General features: G+C 35.8%; 1 protein-coding gene across 2 annotated transcripts in view; it reads right to left on the reverse strand.

Moving 5' to 3' along the window:
* Positions 1 to 489: 489 nt before the first annotated feature.
* Positions 490 to 19,133, reverse strand: part of LOC107692086 (inactive rhomboid protein 1-like) — a 39,567-nt gene continuing 20,923 nt past the window's right edge. For both annotated transcript variants that reach the window (XM_016490987.1, XM_016490986.1), the window contains 16 exons: positions 14,654 to 14,767; positions 9,434 to 9,647; positions 8,998 to 9,204; positions 7,681 to 7,803; positions 6,052 to 6,215; positions 5,696 to 5,947; positions 5,432 to 5,543; positions 5,275 to 5,349; positions 4,390 to 4,551; positions 4,205 to 4,305; positions 4,056 to 4,119; positions 3,854 to 3,948; positions 2,690 to 2,765; positions 2,373 to 2,473; positions 2,068 to 2,221; positions 490 to 1,246 (listed from right to left, as the gene is read on the reverse strand). In XM_016490987.1, the coding sequence (XP_016346473.1) occupies positions 827 to 1,246; positions 2,068 to 2,221; positions 2,373 to 2,473; positions 2,690 to 2,765; positions 3,854 to 3,948; positions 4,056 to 4,119; positions 4,205 to 4,305; positions 4,390 to 4,551; positions 5,275 to 5,349; positions 5,432 to 5,543; positions 5,696 to 5,947; positions 6,052 to 6,215; positions 7,681 to 7,803; positions 8,998 to 9,204; positions 9,434 to 9,647; positions 14,654 to 14,767 (2,434 nt within the window). In that variant the 3' untranslated portion in view covers positions 490 to 826. The remainder of the gene's footprint in view (positions 1,247 to 2,067; positions 2,222 to 2,372; positions 2,474 to 2,689; positions 2,766 to 3,853; positions 3,949 to 4,055; positions 4,120 to 4,204; positions 4,306 to 4,389; positions 4,552 to 5,274; positions 5,350 to 5,431; positions 5,544 to 5,695; positions 5,948 to 6,051; positions 6,216 to 7,680; positions 7,804 to 8,997; positions 9,205 to 9,433; positions 9,648 to 14,653; positions 14,768 to 19,133) is intronic.

A 19,133-nucleotide genomic window follows, 5' to 3' on the forward strand; every position in this document is an offset into this window, starting at 1 on the left:
GTTGGAAATGGTTGTGTTATATGATATTTTAGTGAAACTGTAAAAAAATTAAAAAATATGACATTTGTCATTTCATTTCATCATTTATCATTTATTTATCATTTAAATGTATGTATTTATTTATGTGCTCTCCTATATGGTTTAACCATTAGATTTAATAAAGTTAACGGTTTTGTTTTACTTTTTGTACTTGGTTTTTAGCATTTTAGTATCAAATGAATTTTAGCATAGAAATTAGCTTACTGCAAGTCATTATGGGATTGCTTTTTCCACAAAGGACACATGTGATCCTCCCCTATATTTGGGTTCAGTGCCTTAAAGTACTTTTTGAGATGCAAATGAGCATCATTTTTAAGAGGGTTAATAATTTTTATAATTTTAATAATTTTTTGTACTGTCCCTATGGTAAATAAACTCAAAATATCCCATTATTTTAAGGAACAAAAAGATGAAAAAAAAAAATGAAGGAAGACTCCGTGATTTTGTCACATTGTATTTTGTATCGTATGTGATCAGGTAGTTAAAACACTACCAAACATTACCACTGTAGTTGCACTACACACAGGTTTGCCTCAAAAGTGCTCTGATCTTACAGGATATAGCAGTAGCTGGTACCGAGTGAAAAGGCACGATTGGAATAAGTATTATTTTTCCCTCTTCTCTGAGCCAGAGAAATTAAAAACAATAAAACCTTCTTTAGAAAGTACATTATATAAAAATATTGTACATTTAAGTCAAAGAGTCTGTAATCAAACCATTCCAGGCCAGCAGAAAGATGAAGTTGGCATCCAACTGCCCTTCATTCTAGCCCTTCTTCTGCAAGGCCTCAGTGGAGGTGAGCATTGAGGTCGTATTTCTCACAGAACTTGTCTGTCAGCGGGATGCAGGTGAGAAGCTCGCACCACTCACACTTGATGGGGTAAATGTAAAAGAGTACAACAAAGCTCAAGAAGATGCCCAGGAACAGAGCAAGTGCCACTAGGATCTGCAAACGTTTGCGGCACATGTCCATTTGGCCAAAGCTGATGTAGGGCAGGAAGGCGAAGGAAAGGAAGAAGCCTGAGACAAAGCCACAGATGTGGGCGAAATTATCTATCCAGGGCAGTAGTCCGAAGGCGAAGAGGCATAGCACTATGCATGAGAGCTTGATGAAGGCCCTCCATGGCCGTGCCAAGATCTGCCAGCTCTGGAACAGCTCCACGAACAGACAGGCCAAGATGCCAAATTGAGAACCAGCCGGACCCACCTGGCATTAGGAGAATAGAGGGGCAGTTACTAGCATGTTATATCCACACTGAAACTCAAATAACCTGGGGGATGCAAACTAGATGATTAGCCATCCGAATATGTCTACTTTCCTACTATATAGTATGTGAAAAACAGTATATTAAATGAGCATTATGTCTGTAAATGCTGCATGCAGTAGCTGAAAAATGCCAGGGTGACCTTCCACATCTGCCAAATGTGCATCCAATGGAGACTTTACTATCCCATGAGCTCCAGTGATCATCATAGATCACATGACAATTCCAACATGGTGGATTATATACATACTATGATACTTGAAAACTTAAAGAACATTATTAACAGCCATTGCTTCAGTCCTCAGTGTCACATGATCATTCAGAAACGATTCTAATATGCTGATTTGATGCTCAAGAAACATTTTTTATTAATATCAATGTGGGAAAAAAATGTGCTGCTTAACGTTTATGTGGAAATTGTAATTCATTTTATTTTTTCAGGATTCCTTAATGAATAGAAAATTAGAAAGAACAGTATTTATTTAAAATAGAAATCTTTTATAAATATATACTGTATTTATATAAATATTTGTATTATAATATAATAAATGTCCTTAATGTCACTTTTGATCAGTTCCTGAATAAAAGTATTTCTTTCTTTCTTTCTTAAGTACAGCCCCCAACTTCTGAATGCTAGTGTACATGCTACTGTATATTAAAATCTTTAAGATAACTATGTGATAACATTAAGGGCTAATGCAAAAAAGTAAGATATGATTTGCAGGTTTTATTTAACTGCTAACACTTGTGGGTCTTCCTGTACCTCTGCTCTGTATGGTAAGAAGATGGCACTGGCGAGGTTGCCTGTAATCCCACTGAGGATATAGATAATGGAGATTCTCAGCCAGCCCGCTAGCTTCTCCAAATCCCTCAGAATGGTCATCTGGAACCACACAGACACCAGGCAGTGCAGTATCCTGCAGAGACAGGAACAGACTTGCTCAACCAATCAAACACGGCTTTACCTTTGTCAAGAAAGTGGAGTCAGGATAAGTAATCTGACACTGCATTTCATTTATTGCGAAATTCACAATAGGCCCCCTGCAACGGATCACACTTCCTACTCACCCAGCATGCAGGAAGAGAGAGAGCCAGAGCCGATAGAACTGGTCTGGGATCTCTGGGTTCAGGAAAGGCAAGAGGCCACACACATCATCCATGCAATGAACCTGAGAGCAGATAATCAGTTTTATCCATAATATCCATTACACAAATTACAATTTATAGCTAAAGATCTGCACAATCTAATTACAGACACTGGCACAGCTGAAGGTCTTTACACCCCCTGCTGGCAATCCATAAAACTGCACTACCGCTCTACAGTACATAACAAATGAATAGAATGTCGATCTATACTTACATGTCAACAGGTAATGCATACTGACCTGGGAACACAGTGTGGCCTCCTCATGGAAGTACCCCTTCATAAAGTTACAGTACTCTCTTGATGTAATCTCGCACCTGTGCAAATCACAATTCACACTTAAAGGGATAGTTCACCCGTAACTGAAAATTCTGTTATCATTTACTCACCCTCATGTCATTCCAAACCTTTAAGACTTCATCTTGGAAACACCATTGATAGCCCAGGTAACCAAAACCTAAAAGGTCCAAAATGATTATAAAAGCATCGATCAATCATCAATATGAATCCATATGAATCAAGGAGTTTGATACAAGTCTTGTGAAGAGACTTATATGATGAACAGACTTCATTTTTATTCACATATAAGCACCCATACATGGAGCAAATCATATATGGTAAACACAGAAGCTTGTGTGTGCATAACTTCTGACCTTCCATGTTTACCACTGTGTATGTAGGTGTGCTTAAACTGAATCTGTTCCTCATATAAAGTGATTGTATCTCTTCGCAAGACTTTCATTAAACCTTTCAATTTATACGGATCCATTTTACGACACCTTTATAACCATTTTGGAGCTAAGTTTTGGCTATTTGGACTTTCAATGGATTGACAGAAACGTCTCAGGTTTAAAAAGATCTTAATTTGTGTTTCGAAGATTATCCAAAGCCCATGATGTGAGGGTGAGTAAATTATGAAAGAATTAAAATTTTTGGGTGAACTATCCCTTTAAGGAATTTGATTTCCAAATGACACAATAAACACAAAACATACAATACACATGCATATGAGATATACTATCAGTTTACAAGTGTTGTATGATGAATTTTGATCATGTTTCTCATGATCTTAATACCTAAATATATTATATTATATATATATACAGTATATTATACCTATATTATATTATGGCAGTGCCATGTAAGGTGCCAAAACATACTGCATCTTCTTACAAAATTTTCCGTGGCACATGCCATAATCCACTGACACATGACAAGTTTTTGTGACATATGCCACGAGATGTCATGCCACTTAATGTTAATATCGCTCCTGCATGAACCATGTTTTTTTTTGAGTCTCTTAAAATAATTTTATGGATTTTTATTTGTCCCTGTTATCAGTCTTTGTTGTGAATCACTTGGTAAATATCTCATGATGTAATGGGTGTCCGCAGGTTCTCCTCACCTTCCTTTGGTTCCGATGCAGCAGGGTCTGCCAGTGATGACGCAATCAATGTGTGGCAGGTTAGTGTGGTTCCCTGAGCTGTACCTGGTGCATATCTGACAGAGGAAAAACAGGGTATAGCAGTATTAAAATGAAGTAAGAACATTAAATGTTGTGGTCATGTCGGTCAATGGTCGAGAAACCGTCACTGTAGCAAACTCACCGGCCACTTAGAGATGTCATCAGGCCACTCATGAGGAGTAACTGAGGCAGGCTCCAGGCAAATCCTAACAGTAAAAATTAGTTAAATAAGATAATTAAATCCACAGGCGATGTGAAGGGGTAAAAAATTGAAGAGGGTTATAAACGTACCTGGGGTCTTGATGGCACACAGAACCATACTGACGTACTTTTCCCTCTAGATATGGAGCGCTTGGGTGCTGAGGCCACTTTACCCATAATGCCAGTGTACTCTGAGAACATTACAGGGACATTTGTGTAAAAATAGGTTGAGTGTACACATTAATGTCGATATGTGAGGTCAAAGAGGAACTGACCGAGCACTCCTCCTGAGAGGTCTGCACGCAGCCTGACTGGTCATTACGCATGCAGCACGCCGAGTGCCGCTCACTGTTCTTCTTCTCCTGAATGAGCTGGTGCACCTCCTGATCTTGACGCATGCAGGGTGAGAACTTAGCCCCGAGGTGAATCAGCGCCTCCTGCAGGTCAGGAACAAGAACTGCATATTAGGCAAGCGCATAATGGTAGCGTGCTAAACTCAATCTATTTTACTTTAGAATGATTTATTTACTATTATAGTATTTATTAATAGCATTTATTTTTATATTTTTTTGTTTTTATTTTAATTTTAGTTAACTAATTTTGTGCTTTTGTCTTTTTTATTAGTGTTGTTTTATTTCAGTTTTCAATTTTAGAAGCTTAAACTTAATCTAATATTTATATTTTTATATATTTATAATATTTTACTATTTTTTGAATATTTTTATTTTATATTATTTCAGCTTCATTTCACTTACCAAAACAATTTGTAATAGTTTTAGTATTAGTTAACAACAACATTGATCCAAAACTATTCAAAACAATATTTTATAGCCTAATAATTCCTGTTTAAAATATAACACATGCAGTTATGGCCTCATACACATTTTCCCTTTATGGAAAATGTGTTTTTTAAGTTTATGATGATTGAAAAAAAAAAACATGGTTTATTTTATTTGAATATGTAGCAAAAAACATCGTTTGAAAATAAACCATAAGCCATATGCAAATACTTTTCATAAAAGCATTGTCATTTTTAAGTAATATTTAGGTTAATACTTTGAAAAATATATTTTGGGCATTTCATAACAGTATTCTTTAACAACTCCTCCTTTTTTGCTTTTAGTGACCATGTATACAATGAAAGTAATGTCTATATTTACCGAGCTTGGTCCAACCCAGAAATTTTCTTGCTGCATGAATTTGACATTTTCATAAACACCTTTGTTTCGTAAGACCTACAACAAATGACAAACTCTTACACACCATATTAAATAGAAGCACAGTGTGACAAAACCAAATACACATGGTTTCACTTACAGAATCAACTGTTTCATGTTGTGAGAAGCCCACAGGTGCAATTCCATAGATGGAAACCGCCAAGATGGTAATCAGCAAATGAACAAAGGTGATCCAGTAAGTAAAGAAAGGCCTGTGAGATGTACAGACACCTATAATTCAGTATCTCAAACTTGCAATTATTGTAAAAAGCACAATGTGCATCTATCCAGAGACCATCTATATCATGCATATCTCAATGGTTAACATCAAAAAGACTCCCACCTACAATACTGTTGTTAATACCTGTGGTCATTCATGTCTTCTATTTGTTTCTTCACATAGCTGTCAATACGTTTGCGGTATGTGCGGTTAGTCAGTCGGCCCACCATGCCAAGCCCGTAAGGACGCTTCTCCTTGGCAAATAGTTTCTTAACAGGCACAGTAATGCGCTGTCCACGCCGCTGACCGCCCACACTCACCACTTCCTGCCGTAATCGCACTTTAGGCTGAATCAGAGCACCATCCTTTCCCTTACGCCATCCCCTCTCAAGAGGACTGAGAGAGATGGCGAGAAATAGAAATTAGTAAGAGAAGTCCACTTAAAAGCATTCAGAACATTAAAAACTCAAACATGTTTGTCATGTGTGCATGTGACTCACAGCATAAGGTGGCTCCGCTCTAGTTCTGTCCTCTCTAGGGCACTGCCCGTCAAGTCGCTCTCGTCTCCAGCTCTACTGGCATCAGTTTCTTTAATAGCAGCTTCAGAAGGCGACTCAAACACCTCGTCTGCGTATGTGGACAGCTCTTCATGCGCAAGCCCATCCTAAAAGGACAAAATGGCTACATCAGATACATTTAAGTGTACAAGATCAATAATTGGTGTCTAATTTCTTAAGGGTGTCATTTTTTTTCAAATCTTAAAATAGTTTCCCAACCATTTTCTTTATCTAAGCCAGTGTTGTTATTGTAAACTGAAACAATTAAAAATAGATTTCAGAAATATAAATAAAGATAACATATAGTAAAATATAAATATTAGCTGAAAACTAAATAATTAAAAATGATAAATAACAAAAAATCTAATCTAGGCTGAAGTATTAAAATTACCTAAATAAAATGAAAAGTAAACATGAATATATAAAAAAAAAAATGACAAAAGCACATAGAATTACTAAAACTCAAATGAAAATTGAAATAAACTGAAAGTATAAAAAAGCTAATTCAAAATATTAATAAACACTATTATTATAGTTGTATTATATATAAATAAATACCAATACTAATACTAATAATAATAATACTAAAACAACACTGATCCCACTTAAGCAAAAGCTATTAGATGGAGTTAAATGGAAGAAAAATGCTGTGAGTGAAACTGGGACGTCCTGCAATGTGAAATTAGAGGGAAATTGAAGGCAGCTCTTGCTGGAGTTTAAAGTTACAATTTTTATTTTTATTTTTTTAAATAAGAGACCACCATTTGAACTGAAAAAACTATGAGATTAACAGTTTTGACACTGTGGCTTCCATTTATAGGTAGAAAAATATGAGGAAAAAGTGTTTACGCTTAACAACACTTTAAATTATGATTACTTAGATCATTTGCAATAACTTTTATATATGCCAACCCCTAGGTGGCAGCACTGATATGGTCTGCTCTGTAAACTGCAGGTTTTCACCTTGGCAAAGAAGGAGGTGTCCAGTTCTTAAAATTACCTAAATAAAATGAAAAGTAAACATGAATATAAAAAAAAAAAAATGACAAAAGCACATAGAATTACTAAAACTCAAATGAAAATTGAAATAAACTGAAAGTATAAAAAAGCTAATTCAAAATATTAATAAACACTATTATTATAGTTGTATTATATATAAATAAATACCAATACTAATACTAATAATAATAATACTAAAACAACACTGATCCCACTTAAGCAAAAGCTATTAGATGGAGTTAAATGGAAGAAAAATGCTGTGAGTGAAACTGGGACGTCCTGCAATGTGAAATTAGAGGGAAATTGAAGGCAGCTCTTGCTGGAGTTTAAAGTTACAATTTTTATTTTTATTTTTTTAAATAAGAGACCACCATTTGAACTGAAAAAACTATGAGATTAACAGTTTTGACACTGTGGCTTCCATTTATAGGTAGAAAAATATGAGGAAAAAGTGTTTACGCTTAACAACACTTTAAATTATGATTACTTAGATCATTTGCAATAACTTTTATATATGCCAACCCCTAGGTGGCAGCACTGATATGGTCTGCTCTGTAAACTGCAGGTTTTCACCTTGGCAAAGAAGGAGGTGTCCAGTTCATCTGGGAAATCCACAGTGTCCTCATCCAGGAAACTGGCTGTGGCAAAACTCCGCCGATGCACTCGCCGAACGGTCCCATCCCGCAGAGAACGTCCCTAAAACCACCGTCATTATACTCTTCACTATCATCCTCATTAACAGCATCATGTCAATAATAGCATCATGTTTACTATTATGCTCAGTGTTCATATAATAAATAGAAATTAACATAACTATGAAATTATAGCTCATGTTATACATCACAAACAATGGGTAAGATCAAATGTTCTTTCCAATGCAGCTGTGCTGTTTCTGTAGCCAAGCAGTGGATTACTTCAACCTGTTCTAGAGGACTAACAGCTGAACATTCCAGTGGAATTATCATAGCCATCTGTTAGCGTTGTTCCCGGCCTATAGCCTGGTCATCTGGGCTCAGGCACTAAATGGAACTGGGCCAAATCCAGGGCCAACAAGTCAAGCCAGAGATCAACTTTTACATAAGCGATTATGGGGGGGGGGGCAGTTAGATTGTTTACTGCAGATTGTTTAATATTTGTTTACTGCAATCTTTACAAGGACATCAAAGTGATGGCAGGGTTTATTGGATGCCCGATGCCTTGTTCCAAAAGCATTCACGTCACTTTGACATTAGGGACACGCAATTTCCGAATTTTAAGGAATGATTATTAACTCAAATCAAAAGGTGATTTTTTTTTCTAGCAAATGTCAGAAATTGAGTCTGTCGCTTCATCCTGTTGTTTGTTCCTGTCGGGGAACTTGTGTTCATGTCTGGGGGATGATAATAAAACCAAAGCATGATTTCTCTGGAAATCCCAGAAATGAAATCTGTTTTTGGAGCAATTCAGTTCTATGCAACTAAAGTAGACCATCTACAATGGTAGATGTCTGTGGTTCTCAACCTTTTTGATTTGAAGGCCACCCAAATTGGGCATTTCCTCAGGTATTTTTGCTTGAATAATAACCATTTTCAAACTTTTTTATAAAAAAAACTGGGAATGTTGATATTTAAAAACAATTCACCATAATTCAAATGAACTGTGATTCCAGAATATTCAAGATTCTGATTCAGTATGTGGTTCAATAAAACCTTAGTTACAGAGGAGAAAAGTGAAATATGATCTTAAACATTTGAGTGTTTTTAGTATTTCAATTATGTTTTATTATATGTAATGTAATGTCATTCCCCCTTGGAAGTTTGCTGAGGCCCCCTTGTTGAGAACCACTGTTATAAATCAAACACTATGCTGATGCAACATGCTTTACATTGCTTTCTATCAACCAGCTCTTACCTTTACCAGAGCAGCGGCCGCTCTGAAGCCCATTTTGGCGACAGACTCGCGCTTACGTCTGCAGGGAGGTCGGTTGAAGCCGGAGCGGGAGCTGGTGAAGGAGCACAGGGAAGTGGCGCAGGGGGTGATGGGGGTCTGAGGTATACTCAGACCGTCCACTTCCTCTACGTTACGGAACGCTCGACCCCGAGCCAGCGGGTCTACTATCTGCAGAAACCAACCACAAAAAGCCTAAACAGTGAGTCATGATCACACCGTCTGTATCATAAACCATCAGCTCTTCATAGTGTGAAACGGCTTAGTAAATGCAATCGGGAAATGTTAATGGAAGTCCAATGTTTTATAGAAACAAAGCTGTTTCCCTGGTTTCAAATAGATCAGTTTAAGCTATTTCGGCTCGTACCATTATAAAGGGATCTGTGTGTGTCCAGCTTACCCTCTGCAAGCCATGCTGTGCGGGGGGGAGGTATAGAGGAGGAGGGGTCTCTGTACTGGTCATGGAGAGATTGTCTTGACTAGGCAGGTCCATTTCGTGTATCACCTGAGGCTTCAGTTTGCCATAGCGCTGGGTACAGTGCCGCAGGCTCTTCCGCTGCCATTTCTGGGTGGCATCCACATTATTGCTGACCCCAAACCAGTCTGCTGTGCCCCTGCAGTCACATTTAGTGTTTATTACAGTAATATAACAGTTTTATCATACCATGTGTATAAAGTGATAGAATGGAAAAACATAGTCAAATCCAAGAGTCAAAACCATCCTAATGAGATCTCCAAAACATCGGTGGTCAACTGCAACCAAGTGAATTCACTCTTTTCGAGTGAATGATCTGTAAGCATTCATAAATATCTAACATTGATGGATAAAGCTACTTTTTAATATGATAAAATCATACTACACTTTTTTTTGTGTATTACGTATTTTTGTTTTGTTTTAAAGTACAATAAAAACATCACTAAGAGACAATAAGTTCACTTTTGATGCAAAAATTTTTTTCAGAAAATATATTTTTAATTAAGTAAAAATTTACTACATTTATTTATGCTTAAGACAAACTATTTACCAATGGGTTAAGGGTTTTCCAAATGGGCAATAATACAATTGATGAAAAGTTAATAATTACATACATTGAATGTAAAATTAAAATAAGTAAATGTGACAGCACAATTAATCAAAATAAAACTGAAATCATGATATAGCTTAGCGCTTTTAACAACTCAAAGGTAGTAATTTAATTAAATTAGGGTCCATAATTATCAAGTATTTATTTTTTTTATTTTACAAGACAAGTGTAATTTACAACAATAATACATTTACATCTTCATTTTTATAATTAGAGTTAAACAGTATAATAATAATAACAATAATAAACATTAAACATTTTATCTGTTCACTTCAGGTCATGCGAGCATTAACCAACATCAAAAAAACACGAACACATGAGAATATAATTACATTATTGAAATATTAACTAAAATGTAAAATTACCCACTGAGAATTTAAAGTGTTCAGCTGACAAAAATGTTTGTAAACCCCTTGGTAAAGATAATACAGTTAATTCAAGATATACTGTAATGATCTCTTAATATCTTCTAAAGTAAACATCTTATTTTAAGGATGTTTAAATACTTTGCTGGAAAATAAGACAAAAATACAATTGTGTGTACCTCCTCTAAAACACAATCCTGGACAGAGTCTGTAAGTATGTCTTTGTTTTCTGTAAGTGTGAGTAAACGCTGGTAGTGCAGTGAGGACATTAGCAGTGTTTAGAGTAAAGGACACATAATAATAACAGAGTCGGCTGTGCATCATTACAAGGGAGGCCAGTTTCAGGCAGCAGAGGGGGAGTCACAACCTTAATGTCACCCTCTTTTTAGAGAAATGATTTGAGAAAGAACATTTTCAGTCAAATCAACCAAGAAAATAACTCGAACTGCTATCCAATGAACAACTGAACAAACACTTTAACTGTAAACACTCAATATGGTGATGAAACAAATCGGTCTTATCCACTACTAAGCATAGCACTACCACTGAATAAATAATTAAACAAGATTAATTTACTTTAGATGTCAAATGAAATAAGTAATGGCATATGATAATGATTTGTTTTTGGAAAAAGCTAACAAAATTTTGTGAGAATAATAATAATAATAAATTAATAAAAGGTAAAACTATCAAAACTAAACCTGACAATGATCAAATATACTACATACAGCAACTGACCAATCAAAGTCAAGTTTTCCATAGCGGTGTGTAACCCCAAAAAACCCCAAATTACTAATTAATAAACCAGACCACACCAATTCACAACCCTACTAAAAAAGTACAAACACTTTCCAAAATTAAGTATATGCATTCACAAAACAAAATACATAAATAAATTATTGATAAAAAAAATCCACAATAAGAAGCTCCTCACTCATAAAGATACCGTGAATCATTAAAACACTCCATTGACCTACCTGTCTAACTCATCCCAGGAGGCAAGGAAGGTCATGTCTGAGGCAGAGGGGGAACCGAAGCCTTCACACTGAGTGAAATATAGGCTTGCACTTCCTTCCAGCCCTCTACATCACATAATGCCAGAGAGGCAAACAAGACATTTCCCTGATGCCAGAGTTCAGGCAGAAAACCTGCTATAATCCAAGTAACGCTTAATGTGTCTCAGACCATACAGCAGTGATTCATATCACTTTACTCTTACCGCCCCCTCAAATAGTGTTTGAGGAGTGTGTGTAAACACGCAGTAAAATACCAGCTCATCTGACTAAAAGAGAGAAACAGAGAACAGAGAGAAAGAAAGAGAGAGTAGGAAATGTGCCGAAACATGAGGCAAGTGTGAGAACTGGGACTTAAAGACTCAGTTTGCACAATTCAATTATGAGCACACACGTGCTCACACATACAATCACACACCTCAAACAATAACACAATCTCCTCTTTAACAGTCCATTGCAAATTACTCTGTCTTTCAAATACCCTGGTGGAGCAAATTAAACATCATTCACCACCCTTCACAATTTGACATGCAATTCCAAACAAGCTCCGTGCACATCAGTGGTCTTTAACAGTTATTAGTCTGGACAGTGAATCAATTAACTTGTAGATCGTTTTGTCAATGACAGAGAGGTGGAGTCCTGGATTTAAATGGGGAGATGATACAGTTACACCCTGTTATAGAGCATGTGTTGATGGTGATGCCCAGGACCCCTAAAAACGATAAACCCCCTCAATTAAATATAGGACGCTATATATCTTCATGTATAAGGACTAGGGCTGTCAAAATGGCTGAAAAACTAAATTCGAATTTTGTACTTAGACGCGAGTGCAACAGCAATAGATGTCCGTCTAGAAAATGCGTGAAATATGCGTTGTGTGTGAACGGCTTGGTTTCGATGTAAACAAGATCTTCTCCGCATTGATGTTCTCTTTTTCCCCTATATTTTTTAATGAACAACGCAGCAGTGCCGCATCTAGTGGCTTCAACTGGATAGGCTAACAAAAACATTATAATGCAACGACACTTACATCGTCATCGCATCTTGTGCGCCGCTGATAAGGCTGCCTCCTTAAAGCACACCTAAAATTCGAATGCAACGTTTTTGTATTCGAATGTGGATTTTTATTTGAAATTCGACGAATATTCGAAATTCGAATTTTTTTTTTGACAGCCCTAATAAGGACCCACTGTGTTAAATAAAATGAAGCATAATATTATAAAGATAAGATGTTTTCTAAATTACATAATTTTTTTCTGCAATGTTTTTAAAGAATTTATCAAATAAATAATATATTGTCTTTCTATTATATATACTGCCATTCTAGAGTTTGGGGTCAGTACGATTTTTATTTTATTTATTTATTTATTTATTTATTGAAAGAAATTAATACTTTAAAAGTATGTCTGACAGTAAATACATTTATAATGTTACAAAATACTTATATTCCACATTCACGTTGTTCTTTTGAACTTTTCATTCAATAAAGAATTCTGAAAAAAATTATGATTTTGTGTTGCACAATGTTGATAAGAATTGTTTGTTGAGCACCAAATCAGCTCATTTTTAAAAGTTATTTCAATAGCAATATTTTACACCATAACTGTTTTTTTTTTGTTTTTTTTTACTATTTTTTTTATTAAATAAATGGAAATATTTGAGATGACAGCATATCATTTTCTACCAACTATTACAATTAGATGTATACATTTATTTTTATTAAATTTCATTTCATTTTATTTCTTGTAGAAACTATGGCTGTCTAGTGTCAATGCAATAAAATAAACATTATTATTATTATTTTTTTTTTAATATAGACTAGACACAACCCCTACACTCCAGATACCCACACTGCTACACTGGGAATAAATACTAGTGGCATCAAACCTGTGCAGAAAAAAGTTTACATTAATAAAGCATGAGTCACAACCAGGGGCAGAGTTGAAAATAGCCAAAAGAGGCCAACATAGCAGTTTTTTCAGCATTGTGAATAACACTTTCTGCCGTGACATGTTCTTCTCCCACAGCTCAGATATTCCTTTGATGGTTTGACACATGGTGGACTCAAGAGCCAATATGCTATCAGTTGATTATCGTAAAACAAAGCCAAACCCATAGGCACAGATGTGAAGGCTTTGATGCAATCCTGTTTTTGTGCCGAGGAAGAAAGGAGCTCTTTTTCAAGTTTGTGTAGGAGTCTGTGTTTGTTCTGACATTCTTTCTGAGCCAAATGAAGTATTATGGATGATCAGGGAGCAGCAAATAGCTTTATGTTATTTTGAATAATTCATCTTAAACTAAGCGTGGACAAACCAGATTAAGAAGTCTTTGAATGTTTCCATATATTGACGAAAACCACAACTTTTTTTTTTTTTTAATAAAAGAGTTTGTTAAAAGACAACAACAACAAATGCCTTCAAAATGCATCCAAAACGATAATTAATTTAAACTATGTGCAAAAACAGGTTACCTAATTATATCAGGATATTTACACCCGTGTTGTTAGCTAAAACTAAATAATAAATTAAGTAAATTAATAAATTAAGATGATGTAGTACTGAAAGTGAAATCAATTAAATTAGAAATATATTTAAAAACAAAACAATAAAACTAATTCAAAATATTAATACTAATATTATATAACTAATTTTAAAACATCACAAATAACACAGACTTACAAGACAGATTTACATATAGACATTAGAAAAAACATCCTGTTTATTTCTCAGAGAAGGGTCAGATAAAAAAATGGAAAATGGTTGTGTAAACTTTACTACAAGTGTTTAAAAAAACTAAAACTAATACAATTAATTCAAAATATTAAGTACTATAAGTGTATATAAATAACACTAAAAACCCAAATAACACATATTTATGCATCCTGTGTAAGGGTCAAAGAAAGGATGGAAAATGGTCATGTAAATGTAATTAAGAGTATTTGGTGCCATTATATCCTTACAAGAAGACTTCATGGAATAACATTTAAATTGATGTGGTTGTTTATATAAACTATGGGTGAACCAGTTTTACAAATGCTTAAGCCAGAAGTTGTGTGAAATTAAAATGGAAAACATTCTCTCTACAGAATAAAGTGTTTAATCTGACTGCATACTGTATGAATTTTGACTTCAGTGGGTCTATATTGGTTCCACGGTACCTGAGGAAGATTTGGGGCAGTGACTGCCGTCTGGGGGGTTCCAGACGTGAGAAACACTGGCCTTTAACCAGGACTGTGCTCATCTGCTCAAAGCGTACCCTCTTCCCTGTGGGACTGGTGGGGAATGAGGTGAGGAGGATGAGGAAAGGCAGATGAGAAAACAGGGGGAAAAAAAGAAAGGATAGAAAAGCAACCAGTTTAGTTACAGAAGAAAACAGAGATGGAAAAAAATAAGTTGTATTTAAGAAGTTGACAGGATCATATTAATTGCAGAAGAAAAGCAGTAGAAAGGAGGTTAACAAAGAGGACAGACTCTGTATATTACTGGTTTTGTAAAATATGAGCACAAGAACAGATGCTGAAAAAGAGATGCGCACATGCAGTCAAAACAAACATAAATACATTAGCGTGATTTACTGCTGTGTCTCCTCACAGTGGAGGACTTCAGCCATATCAGGAAGATAAAACATCCAAAGCCATTAAGATAAACAGTGCTTGGCCAGGAGTCTAGAGAGCAGTCAAGAGATTTAAAAAGAATAAGCACGGAAGACAGATACAAAATACATTCTTGTCTTTATTTTTTATTAAGTACATATACTGTTGTAGGATATCAGACCGAATCAGACAATCTAAGATTTGGTCAAAACATGGTTGAAACATGAGGAGCCGAATTCCACAGAGGCCCAAGACAACAGGATGTTCATAAAACAGATCCTAGCACTAGCCAGTCTGAAGCAAGCCTAACCAACTCTTTCACAGAACAGCTTTCAACATTACCACAAAAGGAACACACTGATCATAACAACTCAGGAAGGAGATTGTCAATTTTAGGGCAAGTAATCAAGATTAAATGGTCAAAGAGATGACAGCATGACCATCATGTGATAGTAACCACAATCACGAGCTCTGTGGATTGACTCCCCCCCCACCTAGGAGACAAAGAACAGACTTTCAGAGATTCCTTACAGACCTCTTAATCTCTGGTCTTCATACATTCACATACATTCACAGAATGGCACAGAAACTGCCTTTCCATGCACCTAAATGACACTAAAAGGACTTGTGAGCAACTAATCATTTCTATGCATAACTCCATATTATGTATGTAACCCACATGTGACTATCAGGTTTTAATAATTTATAGTGTATGTATTTTGAATAACTATTGAATAGTTTATAGATTCCTATTCATGTTTAGTATGTGTGTGTTTGAATCTTCTTGCTTGAAACGTTTCTTCCAATCAATTCTTTGTCAAATGTATCATATTCTTGTTATAGAAATCATGTCCAAAATTAGCCTCCCTGGTGAGCGGCCCAACTGTAAGGTGTACGGTGTCAATCCTGTCAGACTAAGAAAAGAGATATCAACATTATTATTGCATTCTTTTGTCTAAAACGGAGATTTAATAATATTGTTTACCTTCCTGATAACAACATTCAATTTAAAAAAATAATAATAATAATTTCTCTAACCGAAAAGGAATTGTTTCTTTTCATTGATTTGTTTTCACCTTTTTCTCTCTTTTTCCTCTTCCTCATTAGAGTGACGAAGTCTTCGCATCCCTACTCTACTTAGACACCCTGAGACCAACACAATCATCACCACACTTCACTAGTGGGTCACAATCACTGACTCAACACTTAGTTGTCCCACCACACATAGGCTTCTACTCTACACAGATCTGTGTCAGTCTCTCTTCTCCCCAGCGTGCCAACATGCCGCAGACTGCAGACCCCATTGCCCATGGGGAAGATGTGAACACTTGGCTGAGAGGCATGACAGACAGCCTCACCCCCAAGACCAGTGATTCTGTCCAAATTCCCTTTAAAATCTTAAATGATTCCCTTTGAGCTAAATTGACCTGTTTCCCTTACACTGTCGTCAATAATGCATTAGCCTTTTAGCTCAGTCACAGCATAAAAGTGTGTTATTATGTCAGAGACTGCTGGAAAATCCAGCCCCAGTGTTTCAGAACATGGCAGCTAGTTTTTCACTGCTCTAATACAGTAATTAATCATAATAGACCATCCTGCACCAGTCATACCAGATTCAGGCAGTCAAACTGCTGGCTGAGCAGCCATAAATCTAGCGTAGCGTTAGTTCTGGCAGGTCACGTTAGTCAAGCTCGCATCAGCTGACTCTCAGCTGATCCCCATCAGCCTATGGGAATACGACACCTAAGCATTCATATATAAGGTCCCTCAGTATTATCAGCAGTTTTCGCATTGCTCAATGGCTAATTACCCTCCTCCATCCCCAACTCCTCCTCTGTCAGTCAGGATTCAGCCTTCTGATTCTCCTTTGAATCAGACTAATTCTAAAATGTGTACATAACATTATTGAACTTTAACGATATCTGCAATACATTTATGTTGGTTCTGTTCACCCTGGGGGGGTTATCGCTGCTCTCCCTGCTCCCATCCATGCTAGGCTGCATGGATGTGCAGGGAGTTCTTGCCCAGAACAGTACCATACCGCCAATCCAAACTGTATGCTAATTGTCAATCATCTTTGACGATAGTGGTCCTGACAGAAACACAGCTACAAGCTCAAGATGGATTTTCCAGGAGGCCAAAAAATGAATTATTAAAGACAGCATTTGTACTAAATAAAGAATAAACTTCAGAATAAGTTGTTTGTGTATCTGTTTCACAAACATCTTTCCCCCATGGAATTGAAATGGGTCAACGGTGGCCGAAAATCTTTTACTCCTGATCTCCTCTTCAAACAGCAATAGCACAGGAATATATACAGTAGTGAGTCTATCACCCTGGCATCAAAACAAGGCTTTTACAAACAAGGTTTGATTTTCAACCAAATTAAATGTGACACTGAAATAAACAAGGCTGTGAACACTATGCAGTCAGTTTTACTACTGCGTCACCTAGCATTATGCTAATGTAAATCTTTGGGATTATATGTGGGCTTGCATGGGTGTATCTGTTTGTTTGCTAATGAGACAAGATCAATGACTTTTCAGATAACCATTTACATCCCTGCAGGCAAATTAGCTTGCGAACATAGCAGACCCTGAAATGACCCAACACAATACAGCATTACACAAAACAAAACTATGCAAAACAGTACATATACAAAACTAAAGAATATAAGTACACTTAATAAGCAATTTTCAATGTTAAAATACCTCTCTACTGCCAAGACACTTTAAGTAAGCCAGAAAAACATAAATGCTATGCCTTTGCAGTGCTATCAAAACATTGTCTCAAATGATATGAGTTTAGGGTTTCAAAGTGCACGTATTTGAAAACTACAAAAATGCAAATTTGTGAAAACGATGACATCATGCACATGTGTATTACTTGTTCAGTCTATAGGTATGTGCACAGACACGTAGTGTTTTTTTTGTTTTTTTTTTACAAATTGACATTGCCAACTACTGGCCTGGCATACATAATACAGCATTTTTTGTCGTTTTTTTGTGGATCCGTGTGAATGGAGACTGTTTTGACAACTTTGTTGTCTGTACACAAAATGCAATGGAAAAACCTTACCTTTTTTAGTGCATCTTTGTCATGAAAACAGCCGTTCAGTGTCATTTCACCTTAGATATACAGTACAGTACTGTTCTAAAGTTTGGGGTTGGTAAGATTTTTTAATGTTTTTGAAAATAGTCTCTCATGTTCACCATGGCTGCAATTATTTGATCAAAAAATATTGTGAAATATTATTACAATTTAAAATAACAGTTTTCTATTTTAATATATCATATGCTGATTTGCTGCCCAAGAAGCCATTCTTATTATTATCAATGTTGAAAACATCTGCGCTGCTTAATATTTTTGTGTATACTGTGATACTTTTTTTCACAATTCTTTGCAACATATACATGTCTTTGCTGTCACTTTTGCTTAATGTAATGCACCCTTGCTGAAAATAATTCATTTCTTTAAAAAAGACAAATTGTTCTGACACCAAGCACAGTAGTCCAAAATGCAACCCTCTACGGACACCTTGGCAACTGAATCGCCACTGGCTAGTAAATTTTTTAGTTTACTGGCCAGACTGATATATATTATATATATGTATAATAAATGTTTGTAAAATGGCACAGTTGTTTAAATATCTGAAAGTACACTCTTAACATCAATCAGTCAAGCATTATAATATGATAATCAATATTATTTAATGATAGAACTTTAGTAATTAGAATTAAAACTTGATAACCATGTATGAATGCATATTAGTCATTTTAACTGAACTTATGACTGACTGGTGGTGGTGCTTTTTTGGTCATTCAGTCTTTCTGTAAATAAAATTGGGAAAAAACTAACAAAAATACTGATAAGATAATAATGATACGAATTCTACTAATAAGAACATTATAAAACGAACTAAGGATTAATGAGCTGCTGGATTCATGAATATTAATCAGGTTGTGTGCGTTTGCTCGAACTGATTTGCTGAAATCAAAACAGGGAAGATAATAGGTGAGCACCAGCCAATGAGATTGCCGTTTGC

The sequence above is a fragment of the Sinocyclocheilus anshuiensis genome, unplaced genomic scaffold (genome assembly GCF_001515605.1).
Source record: "Sinocyclocheilus anshuiensis isolate Anshui unplaced genomic scaffold, SAMN03320099.WGS_v1.1 scaffold726, whole genome shotgun sequence".
Taxonomy (NCBI): Eukaryota; Metazoa; Chordata; class Actinopteri; order Cypriniformes; family Cyprinidae; genus Sinocyclocheilus; species Sinocyclocheilus anshuiensis.